The sequence below is a fragment of the Pyrgilauda ruficollis genome, unplaced genomic scaffold, assembly GCF_017590135.1.
Source record: "Pyrgilauda ruficollis isolate IOZ18807 unplaced genomic scaffold, ASM1759013v1 scaffold3, whole genome shotgun sequence".
Classification (NCBI taxonomy): domain Eukaryota; kingdom Metazoa; phylum Chordata; class Aves; order Passeriformes; family Passeridae; genus Pyrgilauda; species Pyrgilauda ruficollis.
The window spans coordinates 18,182,500-18,210,354 of record NW_024524377.1 but is presented as its reverse complement, the minus strand read 5'-3'; the positions used below and the strand labels follow the sequence as shown (position 1 = coordinate 18,210,354).

Here is a 27,855-nt window from a genome sequence, read left to right as displayed (position 1 = left end):
GTTTCTCTGTCCTCTGAACTGCTTAAAGACTGTATCATCTGATATCTATTTGCCCCACATAGGATTTGGAAGAGAGGGGTGCCACTTTCTGCCCCAACCCCAAATAACCCAAACCCTTTGCCACTTGCAGACTGGGCATGGCTGCTCCTAGGGTCACAAAAAAACCTAAAGACTTTTATTAAATACTCACCAGGTAATACACAGAAAGAACTATGTCCAGAGGCAACCCCTCAAATTGCTTTTTCTGTCCCCTGGAGTGACTTATGCAACAGCCATTCCCCTCAGAAATTACAGAAACCTCTTCTCTGTCCCGAGTGAAACTTGAAATCCCAGAAGTACAGCAAGTCTCTCCACTCCTTGCTCCATCTTTAGGCTTCTTCCACCAGTTTAGTGAGGATTTCTGCTCCCTCTGAGGTAATCACCAGCGTATGTTCAAATTGTGCCGATCTGAAATTCACATTTAGCAGTTATGAGGGGGAAAACACATGCACCATGCCTGGAAAATCATCTGTTTGGGTTTTTTGGGCTGTCAGCGATGAGTTCCATGTCTTAGGAAATACCAAAAAATAAAATCAGGCACCTTTTATTGTCTACAGAAATTGCAGTCCATTTGTCCTCCAGAATCTTAAATTCAGGGGATCCTTCCATTATTATTGGCTCTGCAGCAAGAAAAACAAAATGCATTCTAAAGTTAGTTGCACTCCTGTATGGATTGTGAAACAATCAAGAAGAGGGGGGCAAGTAGCTCCCCTTCCACACAGGTCCCATCTCCCTGGGCTGGCATTCTCTTGACACACTAAAATGTGAACTAAAAAGGAAGACAAAATAGCAAGGTAGGAAGTTGCCCATTTCTCTTTTGTAAAAGCATGGAATTTTAATCAAGCTTTAATTAAGACCGTGAGGATAATAACCAAAGCAACAACCACATTTATAAACAACAGATAGTTTTAAATATTTGAATTTTTAAAACAGGCTTAAAATGTTCATTAAATCAGCAAAACAACAATTTTCTTATTTCCTTCTAATTGCCGTGCCATTTAGCCACACAGTGAGAACGAAGGCTTTTCCCTCAGCAGTTCTCTACGATTAGAAGTGAGCACGATCAGTCTGCGGGGCGAGGCTCCGGCTGGTTACCGCCGCCGCAGTCCCCAAACCCAACAGCAGCTCTGGAAGGCAGCGACTAAGTGCCACCAGGCTGCTCGGCTTCGGGGACACGATCGCATCCTTCTCACCCTCCTCAAATCAAGTGCGCGGGCAGAGTCTCTGCCTTGCCAAAAATAGGAGTCAAATATTAGCAAAATTTATAATTAACATTTCATTCTTTAAATCTTGTAATTTGAAAATTATTTAATCCTAACAGTTTCTAATGCATTTTTAAAAATTATATTTTAATCTGTTTCCTAAGAGGTCAATCTCACCGACGTCCCCCTGTCTGCACGGTTATTTCTATATCCCAATAAAGAAATAGAAATGTTACAGATCTGGGCTGCTCCGTGTGTGCTTTTTAGCAGAAAACCATAGCAGAGAGTTACTAACCTATTGTGAACGCCATTCCCTCTTCCATTAACAAATCACTGTCTGAGAACGCAACCAAGCCCTTTGTTTAAACCCCTTTTTAGGTCGCAGGTACTGTGCACCCGAGCCCCGTTATGAGCCGGAGCACCCGCCGAAAGCGATCCCACCCCGGCCGCAGCGAGACCACCCCGACGGCGGCTCCGTCCAGGCCGGGAGCCTGAACGTTTTAGCAGAGATTTTTCTTTGCCCCGTGACAAACTTTGCCGGCGCGGCTCGGGCGCGGGCGGGATGCGGAGCGCGGGACAGGGCGGCCGCCGCCCGGAGCGGGCGGGGGAGGCGGTCCGCGGTGCTCGCTGCCCCGGCAACTCCGTTAACGAGCGACTTGTCCTCATAAATACCCACGCGACCCTCAGAAAACGAGGCTGGTGATGCCCTCCAGCTTCCCAGCGATTTAATCTCCCCACCGGCAATTCCCCGCCCCGCCGGACCGGCAGCATGCGTGGGGGGGTGTGTGTATGTGTGGGGCTCTGCTCGCTTTACCGCCCTCCCTCTCCCCCTCCCCGGAGCCCTCTCATCGCCCGGGCGGAGCGGAGCGGGGAAGACGGGCCCGGCGGGCGGGGGCCACTTACCGTGGTGCCACACCTCGGGGTGCCCGTGAAAGTACGACCCGATGCCGTGGCCGACGAAGAAGGGGCAGACCTGGAAGCCACCTTGCCATGCCAGGGAGCTGCGGGGGCAAAGAGGATCTGTCAGGGTGCGTGCCCCCACCACCATCCCCGCTAGACGGCCCCAGCCCCTGCTACCGCGTTGCTGCCGACACCGGGTCACCACTTTGCCACCGTTCCGAAAGAGAGTTATTGAAGGGAGCATGGCTGAGCCATTGTTAGGTTTCAGAGTTAACATGCCTGCCAACAGAGGCTGGTAGCTCCTGTGCCAGCCCTGCTAAGTAAAACGGCAGTGTGTTGTCTCCCTGCTCGATGGAGGGTAACCTTTTCCACAAGCACACTGAGAACTCATTTTAAGATGGCACAGCTGAAGTTGCCAAGTCGGGCAGCCAAGGCCTCAGCACAGCACCAAACCACAGCCTCTGCCGAGTTCCCTGTAAGTGCAGAGTCTGTGCTGGGCTGCATACCCAAGGCCTGCACTGGGTTTCCTGCAGGAGAAGAGGCTCCTGCTGCCAACAGGGAGAGTTAAGAGCCCTTCTACTTCGCTTTCATAATACTTCAAACATTTAGTATAAAAATGTACTGAAAGTTCAGCAAATAGATGTATGCTAAATAACAAGGTATTTCTAATGAATCTATTGCCACAGAGGCAAAACCAAATAATAACAATTACAGTATTTCAGTTCTGCCTGAGAGATGTGCCCTGCCTTTCATGGCCTGCCTCAGGGAGAAGCATCTCTGAGAACAGCCTTCAGGACCATGGCTGAGCACTGATCCCTACCCATGGTAGGAAAGCAAATTCCTATCCCAGTTCCCCAAAACTGGAGGACCTGGAGATACATGGGGTATGCTCTGGCTGCTGGCCCACCCCATGTCTGCAGGCTTCACTTTCAGGGACTCGCTGTACTCAAGCAGTGATGGAGGCAGTGGTGGACACAGTGATTTGAGGCAGCTCAGCCAGGAGGCCTGCCCATATCCAAACCAAAAAAATGCAGAGATTCATGAAGATCTGGAGATGGATTAGAAGTGACAAGAAAGTTATCCTTGTCCCTGCATACCACCCCCATCCTATTTCTAAAATCAAACGGGAGCAGGACAGGAACACCCTTAGCCTGAAGAGATTTTGCCTATAACATTAAAAGCTTCATTTGCTTCTTTGAATGAAGGTAGGCACTGAAGAACTTCAGGTTTGTCTGTATTTACATCTTAGGAAATGCTCTCTCACAGTTTCACTACAGGTAGAAAGCTGGAAAAGTTAGAAAACTCAACTAAAGGTAAAGCTGTTGCAGAAATTAAAGCCTGTTAATCCCCATGGGGTAGCTTTTATTCAGGTGCAAAGTGGCCTCAGCTTGCTGTACAAAGTAATCACCTTTGCACACCAGGCTCCACAGACTCTGCAGTGCTGGCTCCAGTGCCCATGGGTCATCGTCCCAGAATTTAATGCTACTCAATTGAGGGACATGCTGCTCCACCACAGTTAAATGGCAATGAGAGAGTAGAGTTGGTTAATGCCGCAGTGTTCAGACCTTAGAACGTGTTTTAACAGGATTCGTATATTACCTTCTACCTTTTTATTGCTCTGATAAAAAGACTCATCACATTTCTTCATTAACTCTGGAGAAGAATAGAAATTTCAGGTTTAGGTACCCCCAAACTCCAAAGTACTGGCAAAGAGGATTACCGATAAAGCTAGAAATTTGGGGTTAATTTGTTTGCACTCGAAGTCCAGGCTTTATAAACAATTTATATATACATAAACTTTATACATCAATTATTTTGAAAAAAACTGATAAAGGATTATGCAATGAGAAGTCCTACTAGAAAACAAAACTTTCTTCCCTGCCTTTCTATCATGTTCCCCATATCTGGGTCAGAGACTTGGCCTGCTGGCTGTGATGCTGCTGAAGGTCAAGCAAGAAGTACAGGGAACAGTGATGAGTTAGAAAGCCAGATTCCTCAGAAACATACAAAAAATCCAAGATCTCCAGTGACCAAGCCCAGAGCAATGCAGATGATGATTCCCATATGAGTGAAGAGATTCTCTGAAGACAGAAAGGAGAAACTATTCATGCAACATGTGATAAAGTTTTTTTTTCATCTTCTTCTGCCAGTCTTTTTGCAAAATCATGAACAATCACACTAACTGTTCAGCTTTGCTGATGTCCTTACATGGCATCCCTGACCACTGACAGAGCATGGTCAGTTTTTGTATTACTACAGGATTTTTTTCTTCCAGAAAAATCCATGTTCTGTAGCAAAACAGAAATAGTTTCTCTCTGTGCATCTGTTCTTTGGAGCACCATGGCTGGATACTTTCCAGTAAGCAGGGGAAGCTCCAGCCTCAGCATTCAGCTGCTGCCAAGGAGGGTGGCGGTAGCAGCAGGAGCTGTGTGTTTGGCACCAAGTGCACAAGCACCGGGGCACACAGAAGGCAGTGTTACAACAGTATCCCGTCCTCATGCAGTCAAATAAATGGTTCATATGCATCTCAACAGTGAATTCTACCACTTTCTTGCCAAACAGCTTGAAAACAACTCTGTTAGCATCAGTACTTCAGTGGTTACTGTCTGTCATCAAAAGAGGGGATCCCGGAGCTCACAGGGCTTTGACTTCTACACTGACAGACACTGTGCCCCTCCTTTTGCCCTCTTGTTCACACACATAGCCTTGGTATTCTCTAAATAAAACATAACACGGTCAACAGACCTGAAGTAACACACAGAAAATAAGCTGCAGGTATGAAATTCAGCCATTTTCAATCTGGTTTTAGTATTTGCAGGTGCTTCAGGTGTTTCTCTCCACAGCTACTAGCTTTACTTTGGAGTTTTTAATAAATCCTAGTGAGGTCTTACATCCTTGTGGAGTTACAGTAAAACATGCAGCTTTCATAACAAAACAAAGCTGCTAATCCTAGCTACAACTTGCAAAGGTAATCCTGTAAATGTACATGTTGGCTGTAACTTGGAGACAGCTCTGAGAAGAGTGAAGTGAACTAGTGGTCTTGGTTAGCCTCTCTGGTCTCCAGGATTCTCAGGCTGTGGAATCTGATTAAAAAATCAAGATGCCAGAGAGTGGTTCTTGCTGACAACAGCTCAACATTTTGGTCTCGCTGTCTCACTGCCCAGCTCAGGACCTGTCAGTGGTGGCCTTTCTTTGCAGCTTTCCCATAAGACAATCTTACAAGATTGCAGCCCCAACTTAATCAGATGCTTCTTGCAGATAGGCAGCGTAAGCTGAGGCAGCTGGAGGAGCCCTGATTGCAAGTGGGGAAGCAGTGAAGGCAAGAGGCAGAGGTTGGCATGGCTGAGCTGGGCTGCCTGGCATCTGCTGTGGGAAAGGATGTGCCAGTCTGCCAGTTTCCCTTGGATGAGGTACATCCCAGCAAATCATTTCCAGAGCAAATGCTGGGGCAGCAGATGTACACCTCACAAGACGGCATCAAGAGAAAAAAAAATGTTCCTCAGAATAATCACTGTTAAAAATACCCATTGACAACATTTATTATCACATGTATTGATCTTTGTTGCATATTTGGGCAGAGATGAATTGGGCAGGAATAAAAGCATAATTATTTAGTGAGCCCAGTACTTGATTTTATGTTTTGCTGCCATGTGTTCTAGCACATGTGTTCTAGTGGCTGAGGAGTCAAGAGTAGCTGCAGTGCTGCTTTTCTTTTGCTGATGGCAAAGCCAGGCCAAGTGTCTGGCACTGGCATGGATCAGCAGCGACCCAGCTGGGAAAGGAACACCACTGAGGGCCCAGCTATCCTCCCGAAGCCACTGGCAGAGCCTGTCAGATGGTGGTGTCATGCTTCAGAGAGTGGAGACAGGAGAGATAGGTGTCAGTTGCCATTTGAGCATCCTCTTCCCATGTTGCCAGACAACAGCTAATTCTCTGAAAGGAGGGATAAGTGTGGAGACATGCATTGCTGTCCTGACAGCAGCCTAACAGGGAAATTGCCACAAAGGAGGAACAGGCAGGACTGACTCTCTAGAAAGCTTTCCCCTATACTCAAGCTTCCCCTTAAAGGAGCTCTTGGGTGATAAATCCCTCCTGTTAAGCTGAAAAGCAGGTTGAAAGAATTTCCTTAGGGAGCTCTCCTGTGTAGATACCCTCTAGGTGCATCTAGAGGAGCATTTCCTTTTTTTACCAAATTTTGTCACTTTTTCCTCAGGGTAGGTCTGGTCTAGTATTCTTAGCACACATTGAAGAAAAAAAAAAAATCCCATTTTCAGCACTGATTCCTACTGCTTCTCTGGGCTCTGCGGTGGCACAAGGGAAGAAAGAATTTGACTGATTGGACAAGATGGCACAGACTGCTTTGCTGCCAAGGATAAGCATCCTGGTGAACTGATCCTCAGCCAGGGATGCTTCTCCCACAGTGCCAGCTTCTCTTACCAGGGATGAAACCTTATCCAAAAGAGTCCTGCAGAGCAGCATGACATGAATGGCTGAAGTTGTTAAACAAATTTGTCTTACACTTCTTGGCAGTGAATATACTTGAGAAACACTGAAACTGGTAATAGCCCCATGATAATTGTGTTCTTATGTAGGGATCTCATGGTTTTTTTTTTTTTTTAAATTAGAAGTAATCATGTTTGTCTTAGCTATATTAGTAGCAAATTGGCCACTGAATGGCATACTTGTCTTTTTTTTTTTTTTTAAAGCATTGAAACCAGACTTATCCTAAACTATATTTATTTGTGATAAAAAAACCCCTATTTTGAATAGTACCATAGTATTTAATTTGAGAAATTATAAAATTCTACTGGGAAAATATTCAAGTGGGTTTTTTTTTCTGAAATAGTAATCCTAGACTGAGGGAATGCACAAGTTCAGGGATTCCCTATAATGACAATAAATGTTGAGGTATAATTAGTAATATTTTTGAAAGCCAACAATTGTTTTTTGAAAGAAAGGTACATTTTAGTTTCAAACTGGAATACAAATTACTGTATTTTTCTTACAATAGTGCTGAACTTTTATTTGAGGTTCTCTGTTTCTGAAAGCAGACATGATGGATTGAAATAAAAGATAATTTATTGCAATGCTTACTTTCAAGTGCAGAGAGAAGCAGTGTAATTGTAATTTACAGTAGCTGTCAAGGAAAATCTATCACAGATGACATTAAAATGACTTATTTTGCCTGAGCCACTTATTGTTTAAATGTGCATAATCTGATAGAAACAGATTTTTTTAAAAATCTGCTTTATATTGTTCTAAATTAATATCAAAACATATACTTACTAGTTAAACATTTTAAACCATTTATTAATACTTTCACCACTACTATTTTTTGTAGGAGTTGAAATTTGATTTATTTAACAACATTGCTTTTAAGTTCTTTAGCTCTCTACACTCCTAACACTTTCATGCACTTAGACTCACTGTCTAAAAAGCAGATTTCAAACTAGATATATTTTTGTCTGAAAATGTCAGAAATGGTAGAAGAAAATGGACCATAGGGACCAATTCCTTTTACACAGGAACAGACCAATAGTTTTGATATGAAGTAAACAAAGATCCAAATTTTTCTAAACAAAGTAACTCACAAACCCATGCAGTATTTTATTTGCAACTTGTAGCTGATGGAAGAACGAACTGCTATCAGTGAAATAACTCAGTGTCAGCTATTGAGCTTCCATGACAAAGACTGTGTTAGAATATTGACTGCAAACTTACTCCGAGATATAATTATTCTGAAACCTACTGTAGAAAGGAAATATTCTCATTATTTGTGCATAAGATGCATTCTGGATATGACTGGAGCACCTTTACAGAAAAACTGATGAAAGAAACTTAGACACATTTCCATTCTGACGGACCTAAATGTTTTCAGCTCGGAGGTGCTTGTTCTCAGGCATTTATAATATCTAACTCTTGTGAAACTTGAGATTTATATATATATATATGTCTGTCTGTAAGCAAATGTCAAATGACAAATAACCTGAAACACAGAGCTTCACCAAGCCAAGGTGAGCTTTCAGCAGAGGGAGTGTTAAAGTAATTCTAAACAAATCAGCACATTTAAATTGTCAACACGATAAAATCTTGAGAAATAAAGTTAATGACCTGCTATTTCATATGCAGTTTTGAATAGCTACTAGCTTCAATTAATCTGCTTTGCAAAGGGGACACTGACTATATATTTACATTTTGCAGGGAAACTGACCTCTGCAACAACACAGCAAAAATCCAATGTCACATTCAACTCTGCTCTTTTTCTTCTTCTTCCTTTTTTCTTTTTTTTTTTTTTTTTTTTTAAAAAAACAGCTAGAATTAATGTAGTGAATCTGTAATGAAATGCATTATCCTGCATGGAGATTTATCAGATTTTCCAACTGAATGCCATGCTTTGCTAGCACTAGCTGGAGTTCACCTGCATGTTGGTGTGGCGTGTGGCTCTTTTTTGTAAAGAGTTAAGTTGAACACAAAAAAAGGGAACAAAGGTCAGCACCCAGCCGCCACTTGAATGTGAGATTTTTCTTTTTATTCCCCTTGATGTATACTAGGCTCTGTGTTATTAGTCTTAATGATGGAAAATTGTAGTGTTGATACAAATCTTTTTTTCAAAGTAGTAGGCGGGAGCTCCATTTGTTAGTAAGTTTTTTTGTGACTAAAAGCCATGGACAGTACATTTATGTAGCAGTAAAAGGCCTAGATGCTCTTTCCATAGCAGAGCTAATTATTCCTACTGTGACCTTACTGATCTACCCTGTTCCTAGTACATCTCATCTGCACGCCTGTTCCTCTGTGTAGATGGTGTCAGAGAATATGAAAAACCCTATAATGAAACCATTTTCATGATGGAGAAAGGCTACTGGAGTTGCACTTGCTACAAAGAGGCTCAATTATATGAGTAATTGTGATAATTTTCTACATTCATAGCCTTCAATGGGGAAAAAAGAATGAGAGCCACAAAAGAAAATTACTTTAACAAGAAAGTACAGAGAGTAAAAATGGAAGAAGAGACAAAAAGGGGGAAAAAATAACCAGAAAAAAAAAAGTTTAAAAAATAGATCTGGAGGGAGGAATAGCAAGACAGGGAGAACAACAGAAATGCTCAAAAAGCCTATGTGCAGCTGTGTTGCACAATTAAATTGAATTTTTTTTCTGCAGTTGATGAATGTGACTACTGCAAATGTGCCTCTGTAGTTAGCTATCATTTGTTGTTCCGTGACAGGAAAAGGATAATTACCTCTCAGAGAGAATCAAAGGCTGACATGCCCTTTAGACACAGCCATGAATGCAGAGCTCGATAGAATGCTTGAATAAGAATCCAGTGTTCTGTGCCCCCTTCTACTCAAGAATAAATTTTGTTAAAATGCAAGAGCACCACCAGTAAATTTGTTGAACCCTAGGTGTTCAAAAATATGAGGTGCATCTATCGACTCATCCCATTTGCAAAAATAAAACTACATTTTGAATTCACTTCTATTATATTCATGGACAGTAAGATAGTGAGATATGCATTAAATTTCTTTTCCCAGTAGGGGTCTGATTCAACATTTCCTATGAAAGAACAGAAAGACACTATCCTTTTTCTCCAGGCTAGTTAGCCTATAATTTAAAACTGTCAAAAACACAATTTTATACAAAGTCTTCAATAAAAGCTTCTCAGATATAACCCAAAGAGGTTTTACTAAAGTTTGATTCAGACTCTGTTACAATATTTTTAAAGCTATAAATACATCTAACTGATATTTTGCCGTTCTCTTTTTTTCTTAAAGTATTTCAAGATTTACAACGAAAAAAAAAAGGCAGCATCCTTTCAAGGTGACTAAGCCTTGCAGCTTTTAAGTAATCAGAATGAATTCAATAGCTTGTTGGGACCATTAGCAGTCCGAAGAAGTATTGCTTAATGAAATGTATATGATATATGTCTATTTCTTTCTTTTGGCAAACATTTTAAAATAATCCATAGGTACCTTCAAAAAACTAAGACATTTTTATTTAAAGCCATCAGCAGAAGAATCATGACTGCATTTATGCGAAGGCTAGAAGAGATGCAAAACAGGGAAAAATCTCTGAATGTCAGCTCTTTTTTCCCTATGATGTTAGCAGGCACTGCTCTTTGTAAGATCAGAAGCTCTCGAGTTAAATATTTTTGTAGTTTTTAAACAAAGAGCTTATTTATGTTGACTAACTCCTTTGTAACAGTCAATGAAAACAATGGTTTCTAACTGTCTTACACCGTTAGACAGATGTGGTGTAGTATCACATACAAATAAAAAATAAACAAAAGCCCACTGCAAATTACATCTGTTAATTTAAATCTAATTTATGAATATATTTGTCTTTTTCTACAGTTATCTTTGCTGACCCTAGTGTAATTCACTTAAAAAAAAATACCTCTTATCCGAGGAACAACATTATAGCTTGGCAGTTCACATACTGATATCAGACTGAAATGATGGTTTTGAATCATAAAACATGTCATCAGCTTTATACCAAACCACCAATAACCTTTGTCCCATTTGCCAGCCCTCCTTTTACTTGTCAATATAAGGCTTACCTGATTGTGTTTCCAATTACAGAGAAGGGAGCCCCTGGTCTGCAAGCTGCAATTGCTTCATCTCTACATTTCCTGGCAACCTCCACTAACTTTTCACCAGATTTATCCACATTGCCCACCAAAAAGGTTTCAGAAGTGTCACCATGGTAGCCATTGTAATACACCTAAACATATACAGAAATGCAAAGACATTTTCTCATTTTGCATCCAGAAACAAATCATTGTCTTAATTAAATCCATTCTTTCTAGGAACAAGCTATATTTTGCAACAGATAGACAGGTAAGTCATATTTGCAAGACTGGAAAAGCAAAACATTGCAGAGGAAAAAAAAAAAAAAGCTTGAAAGACTGCAAAGTGCCTAAGGGTTGCCAATGATGCCAATTAAAAATTCAAGCAAAGCAGAAGCTGTGCATCAGTGCCCAGCCGCGCACCAGGCAGTGACACTGCTCAGGACATGAGGATAACTGGGCTGCTTGGGAGAAGATGGGTGGGGGATGTGAATGGGCTGAGGTGGGCCCTGGGGGCTGTTGGGTGCCCACCCATCCTGGCACCCGCTGCAGCCAGGGACCTGCTTGCACCCCAGAGGGGCAGGGACTGAGCCCCAGCTGGCCGTGGCCACGGGGGAACCTGCTGGTGGCTGGCAGGGAGGTGAAGGTCTGCAGGCAGCAGCCCCCACCGGAGCTCTGAGCTGAGAGCCATACCCTGCTACCAACGGCCAGAGGAAACCCCACAGACCAAACCCACTGTCAGCTGTTGCAGGTTTTCTTTAATCTCATTTTTAAGCTACAATATGGCATTAACATTGGATTTTACTTCTGATTTCCAGAGATAAATTTTGAGACAATAAATGTACTGCTGTGGCACTGAAAAATTTGATGTTCTGAAAATGGAACATGCTGTTGAATTCATTACATATTGGTTTTTTTCTTTTCTTTTTGAAATTTCATAGGTTTTAAATGTTAGCCCTCCTGAAATCCTCTGTTGAGCACAAGAAATCCTGGCTATGCACTACAGAGATCTGCAACATACCATTAAAATGCACATGGCAGGCAGGCCCATAATTGTAAGACCAAGCAATATTTCCCTACAAAAAGACAAATTATAATGGTGCACAGTTTTGATCTTCTAAAACATTTTTTCTCCCCCAAACAGTGGGCAACTATCCTTCTACAACTAATTACTCACCGAGCTTGAACCACTGAACTTTTGCCACTGGCAAGTTATTTGTGAAAGACAGACTCACATTCTTTTTGGTTGATTCCAAACTAAAAAAAACCCCATAACCCCAAAAACCCCACACTACAGACAGTTTATCTCAAGGCCAGGTTTGTCTTCAAGTTGAGATATAAAGAAAATGCAGGCCATTAGGAGCAAGGAGTATTTAAAGGAAAGGTGAGTGCCAGCAAGGGCCCAACTTGTTGCCACCGCTCTGGCAAAAACAGCTGCAATCCTCTGCTCTATACCTTCCTCTGCCAGTTCAGACTACCACAAAATAATTTTTTATTTTTTATTTAATGCCCATTGGGCAGGTTTTAAAGCAGATAGTTCACATTTAAATTAAACTAATTTGTTTTTAGCTCTAGCAAGGAAAACACACAAACTCCCAACATTAAGCATCATCATCCTGGAAAAGCAAGGACAGATTTAAAACACAGGAGAGTAAAAAAAAACCAAACCCACAAACAACAACAAAAAAACTCAGCAACAAACCAAATAATAATATTTACTGCAGCCCATCAGCCGCAATTACATATTTCTGATGTTAATAAACTACAACCACAGCAACTGTAACATACTATTTCCTTAAAATTCAGTGAAAGAACCAAGTTGTAAGAAACATTAACCTGGTAACAATAGGCTGAAAATTGCACTATGCTGAGGATCCAGTAATGGATAACACTATTGTCTCTATACTAAAACACATTTTCAAGTCCACATGATTCAAGCCTATAAAATTTGTATTTCATCTATGAAATGCTACCATCTTAACTGTGCTAAAATAGATTTTTTTGTTCAGATAATCTGCACACAGTGCTAGGTATTTACACTTAACAACTTGAGTATTATTTAATTACTTTATAGAACCTGTACACAATTATAAACAATTTGTTGTGCAATATTTACTTTGATTTTTATTCTGTCCAGCTGTGAAATGTCCCAGTTTTGCTCATTAAAAATAAGCTAAAAGATCAGTTAATAATGCTGAAAAGTAGTATTTTTTCCTCAGCTGTTTTAGACTAAGCAATTATCACACACAGCACAGTTCAGTTTTAAATGATTAAAAAAAATCTTACAAAGATAGTCAGCAATTCCCATCCTTGCAGGAATCTTTATATTCACAGAAATGTCAAAATTTATTTTCTTTTATGAGACTAAATTAAAAGGAAATAAATATATGTCTGCAAAAAGGCCAGTAACATTTAGTCAGACATTTATGAAGCAGAGTGGACAAGATATGCACACTATTTTAATATTAAAAAATATTTAATTTAGTTTATCATGGAAAGTATCTGTGGTATGAGTCTATACTTTTTTTAAATCTAAGGTATCATTATCATCCTGACAGACTGAACAAAAAGTAAAATGAACCTTAAGGCGGTACAAAGAAATATGATTTAAATCCTTAGTTGTTGCAAACTGATTTAGATTAATAAACTGAGCAAAGTGAGACCAGTTCACCAAAGTTAACATGAAGGCCAAAAATAAAGTTTAAAAATGCTAGATTGCACTGTGTAAACCTGATAGTCAGAATTCTACGATTAGAAAGTATGGAGATGGGAAAGAATATAAAAAGATCAAAACCCCAAGCCAAACCAAATCCAGTTCTGGATCACATGTGAGTATGTAATGGGAAAAAGGTCATTGACCCTAATTTTAATAGAAAAAATATTTTAGAAAGCTTGAATCTCATACTCAGAGGTAGGTCTGCGGAAGATTTCTTCACTCTGCCAGTATGAACACAGTATCAAGTTACCAATAGGTTCTTTAATGATTTAAAACCCTTGTTTTTACAAGATTCTACTCTCTTGTATGTGACATATTATTGCAAAATAATGGAGGGATTAAAAAAATCTGTGTTCACACTAGAAATAAACAGCACTTCAGAAAAATAAAAACATGCACAGCAAAAAGAAAAAAAAAACTTTAGTAAGACACAAATATTTTTTATTTCATAAATGAAATGAGAATTAGGTTTCCAGTTCCTGTGCTTTCTTGCTCCTAGGAAAACCCAGCTTGTGTTTATTTAAATAGCTATAATTGATGATTCCCTGGAAATATTAAGTCACAGTTATATCACACTATTTCTGTTTCTGCTCAAAAGGTTCAGAGCTTCTATACCAGAAATGGAACACAACACTACCTTCGGGGATTTTAATAAATGTAGGGAACACTGCTAGCAAAAGAGTTGCTGTCCAAATAGACTGACATACCCAGGCCAATGCAGCCTCTAATGACAGAGTAAGATAATGTCAGGCCCCACTCAAAATCAGCAGGAAGAGGAAGATCAATCTTGGCAGAGTGAAGGAAAAATGCTGGCTTTCTTCATGTTAGCTCATCTCATACATATCTATCTTCAGCTGCTGCCCAGTACTGTGGTGCTCTGCATTAACTACACAGTGGATCAATAACAATTACACCTTCTCAAAAACATGACACATAGCAGGATTGGGTTGACATTTCACTTAGGCCAACATTGATCTCAGTGCATCTGATTCCAGTCCTAAATTCAAGTCAGGCCTGAGTCTAGCTGGAATAAACACACAGTTAAAAACAAAAAAGGAAACCAGCTGCTTGTGCCTTGGCTCAGAAGTAAACAGCACATCCATCTGTGCATCCCCCACCTCCAATCCACTATTCTTCCTGTTGCTACTAGTGATTCTAAAGTTGATCAAAGACTATTTTTTTATATGAATTACTCACCGTGACATCAATGTTGATAATATCTCCATCCTGAAGAGGTCGACTGAAACATAAACAGAAAAAAAAAATAATGGTGACAGACAGTCCCCAACAAAGGGAATATAAGAATAAACACCTAATGACACATACATAAAAAATCAAGGGGTAGATATTTTGTGATGGAGGAAGGCAGAAGCAAACAGAATAACCATTTTTAATGTTCAGCTCTGACTATTTAGAGAACAAGTGTAGCTGAATATAAAATAATGAGAAACAACTACCAGAAAAACATATCAACACCTGAAAAATCTACCATTATATTTATTCTTTTTCTCTCACTAGGGTTCATATTTTACTTTGTGAGTAGTGAATGTATTGAGAATATAAAAAAAAAATCCCACATAAATTCAAATATATTTATTCCTTAGCCTATACTTATTTTTCTGGATGAACAAAAAATCAGACCATACTGGGTTTTTTTCCCTAACACATACTAAATTCAAAATGCAATATGCTATTTTTCTTTAAGTGACTGGAAAAACAGGATAATATATTTTTTTTTCATATTTCACATATATTTCTGTAACACCTATCAGCATCACAGGGTAACATGTTCTGCATCTACAACACATTTAAGTACGACATTTAGTTAAGCTGAAGTACATTCAACATTAAATACAATTTATTAATTCCAGTTTAACGTTTTAATTTCCAGTTGTAAAATGTACATTATTGAGGAAATACCTGTCAGGAATACCATGACATACCACGTTGTTTACAGAAGTACAAACAGATTTTGGAAAACCTCCATAGCCCAGAGGTGATGGATAGGCATTCTGTCTGATTATTTCATGATGAACAATGGAATCTATTTCTTCAGTTGTCATGCCAACCTAAAATATCAAACATAACATCCTGCTAAAAAAGCAAAGAGAGTTTCTCATATTTACTGAATGTGATTGCAGCCCAGCTTCAATGAAATATTGGGTGTTTCAAATATGCTGCTTTGATACAAAACACGATACTGTCTGATATACTTTATTGATATATGGAGGCTTTTTTTTTCTGAAAAACCCTCCAAAATACAGATTTTAAATAAAGCATGCAATAGAAATAAGCACTCAAAGGTTCCCAGAAAACCTAAAATCCTGTCTACTTCCTTTCTGCTCCCTTTTCCATATCTACTTTCTCAAAGACACCAATTTCCCATGTCATCGTTTCAGTAGCTACTATAGAAATGTCTTGTTTCAATGCTTTCAGTCCCTTAAAACACAACATTACTTTCCTCTTTTATTTGTAAAAGAAAGGATATTAAGCCTTGTAATTGCCCAGTACATTCATCATAATGTATTTAAGCATTTTAAGAAATTGTTTTCCAGGTATTCCTAAATTTTATAAAACACTGAAATATTGAGATGCAAATTTTAAGGATATTTTACTTAAAGTTGCCATAGCCTGGATGATCATAATGAATCTACAAGTGCTGATCCATCATTTTTAGAAATCTTCATTTTTATGCTTGATGTTTTCTAGATTCATCTTTTCCACAAGATTTTACATATTAAAAAATCCCTCTCATAAATCAGTCAGCCATTTTCTGGGTACCCATGGAGTGCAAAGTACACATGCTTAAAATAATATTATTCTTGCTTTTCTTTTGGATCAACTCTGGAATGGTTAGAGCTGAAATTTGGTAGGGAAACCTCTCTAATTGAGAAGTACTTTTGAGGGTTCCGCTGTAAATTGATTTTGCTTTGAATGAGTTCTGAGCCTTTGAAAATCATACTTTGCAAAGATACAAGTATCATTCTTGGCACACTGAAGGAAATGTCACAGTGGCTGTGATTTTGAAGTAACATGTGGAATACAGGTAGGCTGTGGTGCAGGAGACAGTAATATAGTGAAATACTGCACGGCCATGCACAGCCAATACAGGAGAGTGCACTTGTGTACTGTGCTGAGGATAAAACCAGGTCTGTTTACTCAGCTGAATTTTGCTCAGCACGGAAACATAGTTGGGCAGGTGAGGAGCAATGAACGTGGGTTCAAGACCAGGATTTGGGATTACTGCACATGTCCCTGTGTTGCAGCCGCAGCCTTGGCAGGCTCTCTGGATTGGATATGGCAGCCGTTGGCTCTGGATAAATACAGGTTTGTGGCTCCTGCATCTGCTCAAACATCTTCATCTTTAGCCCACAGACAAACCGAACTGCTGAGTACCTGACTGGCTGCTGTCTACTGCTTCTCTGCCCAAGCAATTTGATGTGGTTTTTGGATACTCAGCAGACAGATCTCTGGTCTCTGCATGGATTACACTCTGTGCAAAGTTCTGCTTTTAACAGCATGTGCTTTACTTTTAAAGATACTTTTGCTAGCTGGGCAAGTTAGGGGTGGCACCTGCTGTGCCCCTAATCCTTTACTCAGAACAGGGCAATTCAACGGTATAGAATAAAGTATTTTCATGTCACATAATCTGTGTTTTTATTCCTAAATCTGTAACTCAAACTCGGGAAAGCTATCATATATAACACTGTATCATAATCTGAAATCCCACAGGTGGTAATGGCAACATCAAAACCACGTTCAAACTCTGTCTCTCTGTATCCATGGATTATAATGCACCTTTGTTATATTGGGGGATCTTGACTGCCACTAGCTAAAGCACAGGCAAGAGCCAGGTTGGAGGACTGTGTGCAAGGTGGGTTCAGCAAGATAACAGGAACAGGTGGAGGGATGGGATTCTTCAGGTTAAATAGGAGTGTAGTTTAGCATATGAGATTAGGCTAAAAGAGCTTGATTTGTTCAGTCTGGTGCACAGTTCTATTCCTGCATGAAGGGGAAGACTCACAGAAAGGCAGGAAACTGTTTAAATTAAAGAGCAGTGTTGGCACAAGAACAGATGGGCATAAACTGACCACATGCAGCAACAGACTGGAAAGCAGAAGATGCTCACTGTCAATAAGGGAGGGTTTTGGAGCATCCTCCCAGTGAGTGGAGTCTTGAACAAACACTTAATTGTGTAAAACAGAGCTCACCACCAGTCTCTGACTGACCTGGACCATGGTTTTAGCATTGCAACTCCAAATACCAGCTTTCTTCCAGTACACAGGTCCTGGTTATGTAATTATTACCTTATACACCTTTTTGCTCCAAAACATTCATTATACATGTGTAGTATTTTGCTTTATGTATGATTTGGCACATATTATGAACTGCATCATAAAGTACACCATACTGCATACATGTGTATTTACACATGATAACAACCAAAGAGTATTTGTGAAAAATTGCTCTCATTCAAAACCACATTGCACCCTGATCCTTTGGAAACATGTATATGCCTTCAACTTTAAATGAGTAAGTTTTATTGTGCTGAAAAACAATTGAACATTAAAAAGTTAAACATGCACAAAGCTATATAAGATGAAAGCTTCACGCAATTTTGTTATTTGCTATTCCAGCTCCGGAACTATACCTTTGTGAAAGAGTGATGATAGCTGAAAGAAAAATCCCCTTTTAAGTCAATGGCATTGACCTACAGTCCCCATCTATCTCTGCATCTCATAGCTACTCAACCCATTTCACCTTATCCAATATGCTATTACATGAAATACCAAGGCAAGGCTAAAAAAGCATTTCTTCATCTGCAAAACCTGGTAGTAGGCTCCTCCCTCTACATTTTTTCTTGGGAGGTATCCTAAAAAGCATACTCTAGGAACATTTCTGGAAATCATGAAGCTGTACTATCAATGCACTCTGGAAAATTGTGTAGAATTTGGCAGCTGTTTATTCCAGCGGCAGCTCTACGAGTTGCATTGGATCCCACAGGACAGTGAGGGCTGAAGGATGGACAGGAATGGAGAAGGCAGACCAAGTGTGGGCTTGTACACATGCAGAGCTGGAAAGCATGACATATGAGGTAGATGGGCCATGAAATGAAAGGAAAAAATTTAGCATGTGCCTTAGGAGAAGCTCACACGATTTGACACAATCTGAAGAGAGGGAGATGACAAACACAGAGATATTACACCTGAGCCAGTAACTATGCACTACATAGGTCCAAAGTACAGAAATAATTAAGCAGGCATATCATGAACTGAATAAAAAGTTAATAAATCCTTATTTTTTCAGGATCAAACTTAAAGTTGGATGCACACAATAGGAAAGTTAAAAGAACAAAAAAGTAGGAAGAAAACCCAAATAAGTGAAAACATAAAAAACACCCAAGCAGTTTTGGGACTTCTGTAATTGTTACCTTTAAGCCCTTTCCAGCCAGAAGCAGGACATGACGGGCCAACTGACAAGCCTGACGAAGCCCTTGAATCTGATCTTCATTCTTAATTTCTATGTCGTCTCCCCAGTCTGGTACAATGCCTGTCGTCACATAGTCTGGCTTCTTTATGTGCTTGGAGAAAAAGGATTGAAAATGAAGATCAGAAAACTGAGCATGACAATGGGATCATTTTCTCAGATATTGCCTCCTGCTTCATGGCAGCTTGCCCTTTCTGTCGTGGTATCGACCTTCCTAAGCCATCAGGGCAAACCCTCAAGGCTGCCTCAGTATTTCTTCCACTGCCCTTTTGAACTTAACATTGCCTGTTACTACTGACTTACACAGTCTGCTAGCCTTCCAGTGCTGAAACCCAGATACTGCAGCTGACTTCCAGCACAGACAGTCTCAAGTTAAGAAACTGGGAGAAAGACTTTAAAACTCTTCATTTTCTTTTGCAAAGAGGGGCGTTTTCTACAAAAGGCATCTAACACTGGAAGTGACGGGACAAACATACAGAATTAGTCTCAAAATTAAACCTGATCAAATCCTGTGTTTCTCATTCAAACAAAACTCCTATTGAAAAATCCATGAGATTGCTTTTTGACTAAGAATCTTAGGATTTAACTGATTTTAATTTAGAGGCTTTTACACATAAATCTAGTTCATATGCTGTGCCTAAATTTGTCCATCTACAACACTACACAAAGGTATCCCAATTTGCTATGTCAAGGGAAGAGTAATAAGCCTCATTTTTTCCACACAATAACTTCTCAGCCCTTGTAAGAGGTGAAATTTAATATCAGATTTTTTAAAATCCACAACAATTTAACAACTTTTATAAACACGAAAGCTAATAAGAACAGTAATGTCTTGCATAGAGTTGGAAATGAACTTTCTCTCAGAGGGTCTTGAGTTGTTTCACTGGCTGTGGAAGAATCCCTTTGCCCATGACAGCCAGGCTGATTTTCTGCCATGCTGGCCACAGGGTGAGTTTTGCACTGACTTTACAGAGTCAAGCTGGCAGGCAGAAAACAAAGTAGGCATTTTGGCTGTACACAAAACAACCATACAGCAACAGGGTGTAGGAGTAACAAAGAGTGAGGCAACTGACAAACTCTATTGGGACTTTAAACAGGAAGACTACTGTTACCGTTACAGGTATTTTATGACTAATCTGATAAAAACTATGAAATTATCTTTAGCAAACTTATGTCAACAGAATTTCCCATTTTTTTAACAACCGTAACAACGTCCTATTGCAGTAGTTTGGGCCTTAGTGAAAAAAAAAAAACAAACAAACTACCAAAACAATGCCATTTGTTAGATTAGCAACTCCATACACAGCATCACCCTGGCTTTCCCCTTGGAGGGCACTCACCTATTAACTGAGACATGATCCTACTGACCTCTAAGAACTGTGAAGGGAGAAGCCCAAAGCAGAGTAAATATAAATGTCCATGTGGACAGTTTCACACCAACATCTTAAAAAACACTGTTATTTCAATGTGGTTTCTGCCATACTCTGAATAAAAGTAAAAACTTTGCCCTCAACCTTTCAAAGTTCATAGATGTGGACTGATTTTTCCATGTCTGAGAACTCTGATCTGGGAAGACAACTTTTCATTATGACAATATATTTCTTCCTCTTTATCCTAAATAGAAGTATCTAAATACAGAAAATAAAGTTTTTAATTCTGTGATTTTAAGCTTTTGAAAATATATAGAGCATGTAACCCTATGTTCTCCCTGCACACAACTTCTTAGGGCTAAGAGCCCTACTTCCATCATTTTTCTCTGTTTTCCTATGTAATAACTTTTTAGTATATCTGGCCCATGGAAATGCCCTATATTTGTCATAAGAAATCTATATTAAAATGAGAAACAACACTGTAAAAAGTACTAATTCACATCCAGTGAAGCACTGTTTAGAAGGGTAAACAGTTTGGTTTCTTTTGGCTAAAGGAAAGATACTAAACAGTTAATCTGTATGCTGTAATTAAACAGGGGAAAAAAAGAAACGGAAAAAAAGGAAACAAGAAGTGGAGCACATGTTAAATTTGCATTTCTATCAAAAAGTCCCTTTTGGCTTTAAAGTAAATAAAACCGAAAATATATGTTGCAAGGAATAAGAGCAGTCAGGCACAAAAAAGACAAGTTTAAAACGTGCAGCGGGGTTGTGGGACAGCTACCAGCAGGTATTGTATGTTCTCTTTCTGACATAACCAGCGTTTAAAAATCATCAGCAAAATACAAGCATTTTTATAATTTGCTTGCTAGAGATTTATACAGAAGGGGACTCGGATGATCATGAATGATTCCTACTGACTTCTGGTAAGACAGTCTACCATTGCTCCAAACAAGAATCTGGACCCAGAATTGTTGACAGATGATTATAATACTCACATTTATTCTACTATAACTAAACAAGCCCCAGGTTTGAACTCCCTCATAGCTAAATACATCATTGTGTTTAACATGGAAGACAGCTGGACATCAGTTCTCCTATTTCAAATACCAGAACAAGCAACAGGACAGTGATCCAGCCCCCAGCTGTTGGACAACAAATACACTTGATCATGACTGCAATCAAACTCTAGACTCGCTGAAGAACAGATTAGGTAACAGAAATTGCAGTACCTTAGGAACTTGGTGAGCTGGAGAAACCACGGCTGGCCAAACTACACTATAAGCAGCATTTCTTTGTCCCTGAAAGAAGAAGCATCTTTGCTGATGATTGCTTGAGTGTCTGTGCAGGTAGTTATGATTGCACAAAGAAAAGATTATATGGCAGCCAGTCACAGAACCTGTTAACAGATAAATTAAAAAATATTAACATTTTTTTCTACCTACACACTACAAAATGGAAAATATGCAAAAAGAAGGGCATAATGTAAAATAAGGCACAGAACTCATGTAGTTGCCGAGGGTAATTAAAATCTTGTACTGTTTAAGAGAGAGCAGAAAGAACAAAAAGATATGAGAACAAGAAACTTCCCAAACAATACTTTGAAGCTTTATAAAATATCAAATCTGTTTTGGTTTGATGCATTAAAAAGCAGTGTGAGTAAATTCCCCACAGTTTACAGACAGGAGTGATGCTCTAACAGGCCTCTGCTTGGAGCAATTTGCACTGTTCAAGGCTTGGCAAAGCAGTTAATAAGACACAATAGCAAGAAAAGAGAAGACAAAAAAAAAAGAAGACAATGTTATTTCATACAATATTTTCAGCTGTATTTTTGCAGAATTGGTCACAGATTTGAGCATAACAAAGGTAATGTTGCTCTTTGTCTTGTTGCTCAAGACACAAAGAATAGTTCATTTTGTTCAGGGGTAACAGAAGAAACTTCGGGAGGTATTTTTAATCTTGGCCACAGGTAATTGAAGGGATTAAAAGTGCAATTTATTTGGAGTATTTCAATCAGATTTCCATTTAATTCACATGGGAATTTGGGATGAAAGTTTCATAGCTCAAACTTAGTTGTTGGGCAATGATACATTTTGCCTCCACAAGACAAGGAAAAAAGGAAAAAAGGAAAAAAAAAGTTAAAAAGGGAAAAGAAAGGGCAATTGAGGCCCAAAGGCTCTCAGAGACATCAAAACCAAAATAATGCACCACAAAAGACAATGCTAGCATCAAAACCAGGAAATTCAAAAGGATTATTGACACTGCCCAATTACATTACAATTACACACAGTGTGTATTTCCACTACTCAAATGTTTTACAATATAAACAGGGCTCTTTTCTGAAACATAAGTTTAACATAACAGTTGATCTGCTTCTGAAAAATGTCATTATGTATACAAATACAAGAGCAATCTTGTGGCAAGTAATCCAAATGAACAATTATTCTTCAGTAAAAAGTTTTTGTTTAAAGAGAAGTAACTAAACATTTTTATACCACAGAAATTAAGAAATTAATCCCCTGCATATTTTGTAACTATGTAAAAATGTTTATTTCCAGAAGAGTTTCTTTTACATCTTTCATGTTTTTTATTCTACTGTACCTTCCTTCCTTTCTTTTGGGTGCATTTATCATGTTCAGATGCAGAAATTATCCTTCCACATGTGCAATCTTTCAAAGACAGCTCTTTTACAGTACTCTATGACATACAGAAGATTCGAGTTATGCACTGTTTTGGAGCCCCAAACCCAGACTGAAATAGTTTCATCGGGTTTGCATTAGAAATGTTTCTGACTGTCTCTTTGCACTGGTCAGGGTTACATATAAGTACCAATATCTGAAAAGTTAAAACCTAGGTGTAGAAACTTTCACTCAAGCCAATTTTTTTTGTTTGGTTGGTTTTTTATTTTGTTTTGGTTGTTGGAGGTTTTTTTGTGGTGGTAGGTTTTTTGTTTGTTTGTTTTGTTTGGGTTTTTAGCTTGGTGTGTTTGTTTGTTTGTTTGACTTGTTGATAAATAACAAAGTGAAGCTGAAGGGTGAGATTCACCTCAAGCTCTGAGTATAACCTAAGTACCCAATGGAAGCTGCCTGCTTCAAAACAGAAGAAAGTGTCTCCAAGGAAGTGGAGCCGCCCAGTTAACAGAGGGCTGGATTGATGTGGCAGTCCATTAACTAGAACTTGAACAGCAGACTCATAATCTACTTTCCTAGAGTCTCCTTCACAAGAAAAAAAAAATCATTGTCCAATTAACAAAAACCACCTAAATATACCCAGAAATACCCAGAAAGTCACCTAAACTGCAACTGTAAGCACATCCGAAGAACCCAAAGCATCTTACAAACTCCCTGTCTGGTTTATTCTCATTTCTGGAATTTGGAAGCACAGAATCTGCTGAGGCAGCAACTTTTGGGCCATCAGAAGTAGCAATCACTCTGACAGTGTAAGCCAAGTTGCCTCTTTTACAAAGTGCAGTTGAAGTACCTTGCTTTTAGCCCAGCTAAAGGTACTGCAAATATATCGAAATCCCACACTCACTGATGTGGTTAGCTAAAGTCCACATGCACATCAATATGTGAACTTGTATTTTAAATGCTCTCCTTGATGCCCAGAATGCTCCCTGGGCACTTGTTGATTGTGTCACAATTTAACTGGGGAAGAATAGGTGCAAGTGTGCTTGTCATTTATTCCCAATGCCTCCCCCAAACCCACACTCTTAAATACATTAAACCATATTCATGGGTGCATGTCTATTGGCTAGCCCACATTCAGAAGGGATACCTTTTTATTCAGAATAAAATTTTTACTTCTATTCTCCCAAAGATACACTGCAAGTGTTGTCACAAAATAACAGGATAATAAGGTACTGTAGCCTGTTGTTATTCTACTAACTACTCATTATAAAACAGATGCATACAAAACTATCTACTATTTGAACAGATGAAATGAGACAAGCAAATAAGTATCACCATTCTAAAATACAATTCCTAAATTATATTACAAGAATTATAAACACAGGACAACTAAACCTTTATTTGAAATATAAAAAATTATAAGAGAAAACATTCTCCTACAATGTAAAAATAAAATTAAATAAAATGGCATTAAAATACAATGAAGTTACTGGTCTATAATGAAAATCTGGACTCCATCCACACACTTCCTTCCTTAAGAAGGCCTCCACAGTGCCTTTTAATGCCTCCACAGTGCCTTTTATTTTTCAAGCTCCATATTCCCAGCTAATTTGATATAGCAACATCATCAATCACCTGAGACAGGAACAACTGTCTGTATTCTCCAAGTCTGGCTCAGAGATTCCCTCCTCCCCACCCCTTACATCCATCAAAGCTTTCTCAGTGCCTTTATTTACTTCTACAACAGTGATGCTCAGGCACATCATTGTTAAGCTTTCTGTGTATACTAATTACTGTAAGACAATTCATACACATGGCATTTATGCATCTTCCAGCAGAAACTGCAGTGTGTGAAGCTGGCTAGGCTGGTAACAGACCAGCACTACCAGGATATAAAGTTGACCCTTTATGTGTTTATTCTGTACCCCAACAGCAAGGCTACGTCACCTGCCACGAGCAGTAGAGTATTTACTGACAGCTGCACTAAGGAGAATGATCAGCAGCGTTACCGAATCCCATCGGCAGCTTGGATGCATCGAGCACAGAAAATCCCTGCCAACTGCTCCGGGAGCCGCCAGTGAATCCCACTGTGCAATCCGTGTGCCGCTGGATTCCTCAGCACACCTTCCAGACCTTCCTCTGCATTAACACTATAAATATGCACTGTGAGCTCTTCTGAATTACCGGATGAATTTATCTTGTGTGGAAATTACATTTCTTTTCCTTTTAAACGAGTCAGTCAGAGCAGCTGAATATTGCATTCAAGAATTATGATGGGTGGGAGCATTTTAAAGTGACTGATTTTGCAGCACAGTGTGCCCTATATTTATTAGCCTTTTACTCTAGGGCTATTTTAATTGTTATCTGTTCATGCGTGTTACACTATATAATGAAATGCTCTCATTTCACTCCTAGAGTGGAGAGTTTTTTATGTGTATCTCTATTAATGACCCTTAATTAAGTTGATTTTAGTAATTTAAATGTGATTTCCCTCTGGTCAAGAAGTATTTTTAACAGGAGATATTGAAAATGAACTCTCACATAAGCCCTTTTCTAATGCTTCCTGTTTAACAGTTACAGCAATTTATCAAGCTATGTTTCCAATGAATGAAGTGTGGGGTAGCTGGGTAAAAAACTGCTAATTTGCATGATTCATTAAATGTGATTGTTAGCAACAATTTTTTGGTATTTATTCATTAAAGATTTCAATTTTCCAAGCAATTAATAAAAATATTAGCAATGGACAAACTTCATGACAGTTCTGAGTTACAATAAATACAAGGGTGTGTCTTAAAAGAGACAAGAAATAAATTAACATAATTTAAAATAATTTAGTCATAGTATCAACAGAAGCAGAGTACCAAATTTAGTTAGGATTACAAGAATTAACATTCAAAACTATTTAGAAAATAAAATCAAATTGCTCTTGATAAAGTTAGCATCAAAAGCACTGTTCTGAGAACTCTTCTCAAATTATGCGATTTAATCTTTCTTTTTAAACTGAAAAAAATAATGACCGTGGAGATTTTCTTAATATGTATTCATTTGGAAGTAAAACACTAGAGATCCTTCATTTGGCTTGTCAGGTAATTTTAATACTCTAGCATAATTTAGGTTCTTGTGCAAATACTCATTTTGCTGAAACTTCTGAGGATTAAAGCTTAAAACGAGGTATTAAAAATCACTAACAGGAACAATATGTGGAATCCAGCCAATGCAACTAGGTAAGAATACATAGCTTCTTACTGCTAATTACCAAACGTTCCCATTTTTCAATCCAAAATAATGGCTGTGGTTTGAAAGACCTTTACTGGTAATTGTAATTCCAACTGTCTAATAAAACACTGACTTTGTAACCCCCCTGTTGCAAAGGTATGTCCAAGCTTCAAAAATAGGATGGGAAAGATTAAAGGTTCTTTCCAGCTCTGTGTAACCTGTGTAGCAGAAGACCAGCTCACATTTCACATGCAATAACCTGCGCATTTGCTAAAAAAAAGAAAAAGAAAGAAAAAAAGGAAAAAACCTCCAAGAACAACATAGGGAAATGCCTGAGGCAGAAGTTGAAACTGATTGGGCAAAGTAGAAGGACAAGAGCCCTTGAAATTAAACAAAAGCAAATTCATTCTGTTGACAGATGTTGATTACATCAAAGCCATGAAAGAACTTTTTTTTTGTTTCTCTTTTTTTTTTTCCTTTTTTGCAACTAATACCTTCACATTTTTGTACATTATGGATATAACGTATCTTAATCAACATAATCCAACACATGATAATTCTCAAATTTGGTAAAATTATATTATAAGAAGGTCTTAATGACAGGCTTCTCCAAACAAGAGTGTATTCACATGGTCATGTCTGCATACCCGTGCTGGTCACGCCATCATCAGCCCCTTACTTCCAGGGGTTAACTGCTCTGGCAGCCAAATAAAATACAGAGAGCGCTGTGTAATTATGGAGACAGTCAAAGGGCAGACTCTATTTTGAAATCTATTTGCACAGACAAGGTCTTCCAATTTCGCTTACAGGAAACAAGCTGGTAAAGGGGGTCTCCTCCTCTCCAGATGCTTTCCACACGTTTTTCCCACATCAGGAAATCGTGGACATGGACACCATGCAGGACTGTTTCCTGGATTGCAGAACTATGTCATTACAAGGAGAAGAGCAAGTCCCTGCTTGTGAGAAATATTTCCTCCTAATTGGATGTATTAGGGGAAAGCAAAACCCATAAGGACTACTGAAAATGTGACTAGCAGCAATTTGTAAACAGGACGCAGCCACAGCTGTCACGATGGTACTGGAAAAGAGAAAGCAGAAATGAAAGGGTAAAAACACTTTGTTTTTAATAGCATGATTGGGGAAATGAAATATTCATCAGGATAGATGTGACTTCAGTTACAACAACAACACATTGGTGAAAACTTCAACAACAGCACGCTTATGATCCTACCCTGATAAACTGAAACGCAGGCCAGTATCTTGCAAACATTATATTCTAATTGGTATTGTTTTATTTAATTTTTCTGGAAATTAATGACAGAATTTGTTTAGTTAATAGAGGCATTAACAGGACTGTTCTTGTTACTCTCCTAAGAGGCAATGAAGCATAGCAACGGTCGAATGGGGACCGACTCCAAGGGAGAAGAGTCAGCCCCTCTGCCAGCAGCACCGTGACTCCCCCATGTCACTGAAAAAAGTCTGTTTTGGTCCTCAGTTACACTCCTCGCTAATTACAATTCTGCCCTTACTTCATGCAGAGTGGAACTGGGCAATTTGTTGGCTGTATGCCAATATAAATGAGTTTGTAAATTTATAAACTATATGGAAACAGATTTTGTTTTTCTTTACTTACTATGATTTAGTCTAGACTAACAGACTAAAATGATGAATCAGTGCCTTCTGGAATAGTGCTGTGCTTCTAATTCATTATTCAGTCAAACTTAGGGCCAACAAA

General features: G+C 39.0%; 1 protein-coding gene across 1 annotated transcript; it reads right to left on the bottom strand.

The window, feature by feature from the left end:
- Window positions 1-153: 153 nt before the first annotated feature.
- On the bottom strand, window positions 154-27,107 carry METAP1D (methionyl aminopeptidase type 1D, mitochondrial). The gene is made up of 10 exons (XM_041473468.1): window positions 26,928-27,107; window positions 21,507-21,673; window positions 18,852-19,001; window positions 15,341-15,489; window positions 14,618-14,660; window positions 10,696-10,859; window positions 2,145-2,242; window positions 1,537-1,578; window positions 581-659; window positions 154-447 (listed from the first exon to the last, which is right to left on the bottom strand). Exons 1-10 carry the CDS (start codon window positions 26,989-26,991, stop codon window positions 369-371), a joined length of 1,035 nt encoding a protein of 344 aa, XP_041329402.1. The 5' UTR covers window positions 26,992-27,107; the 3' UTR covers window positions 154-368.
- Between the last annotated feature and the right edge of the window lie 748 nt (window positions 27,108-27,855).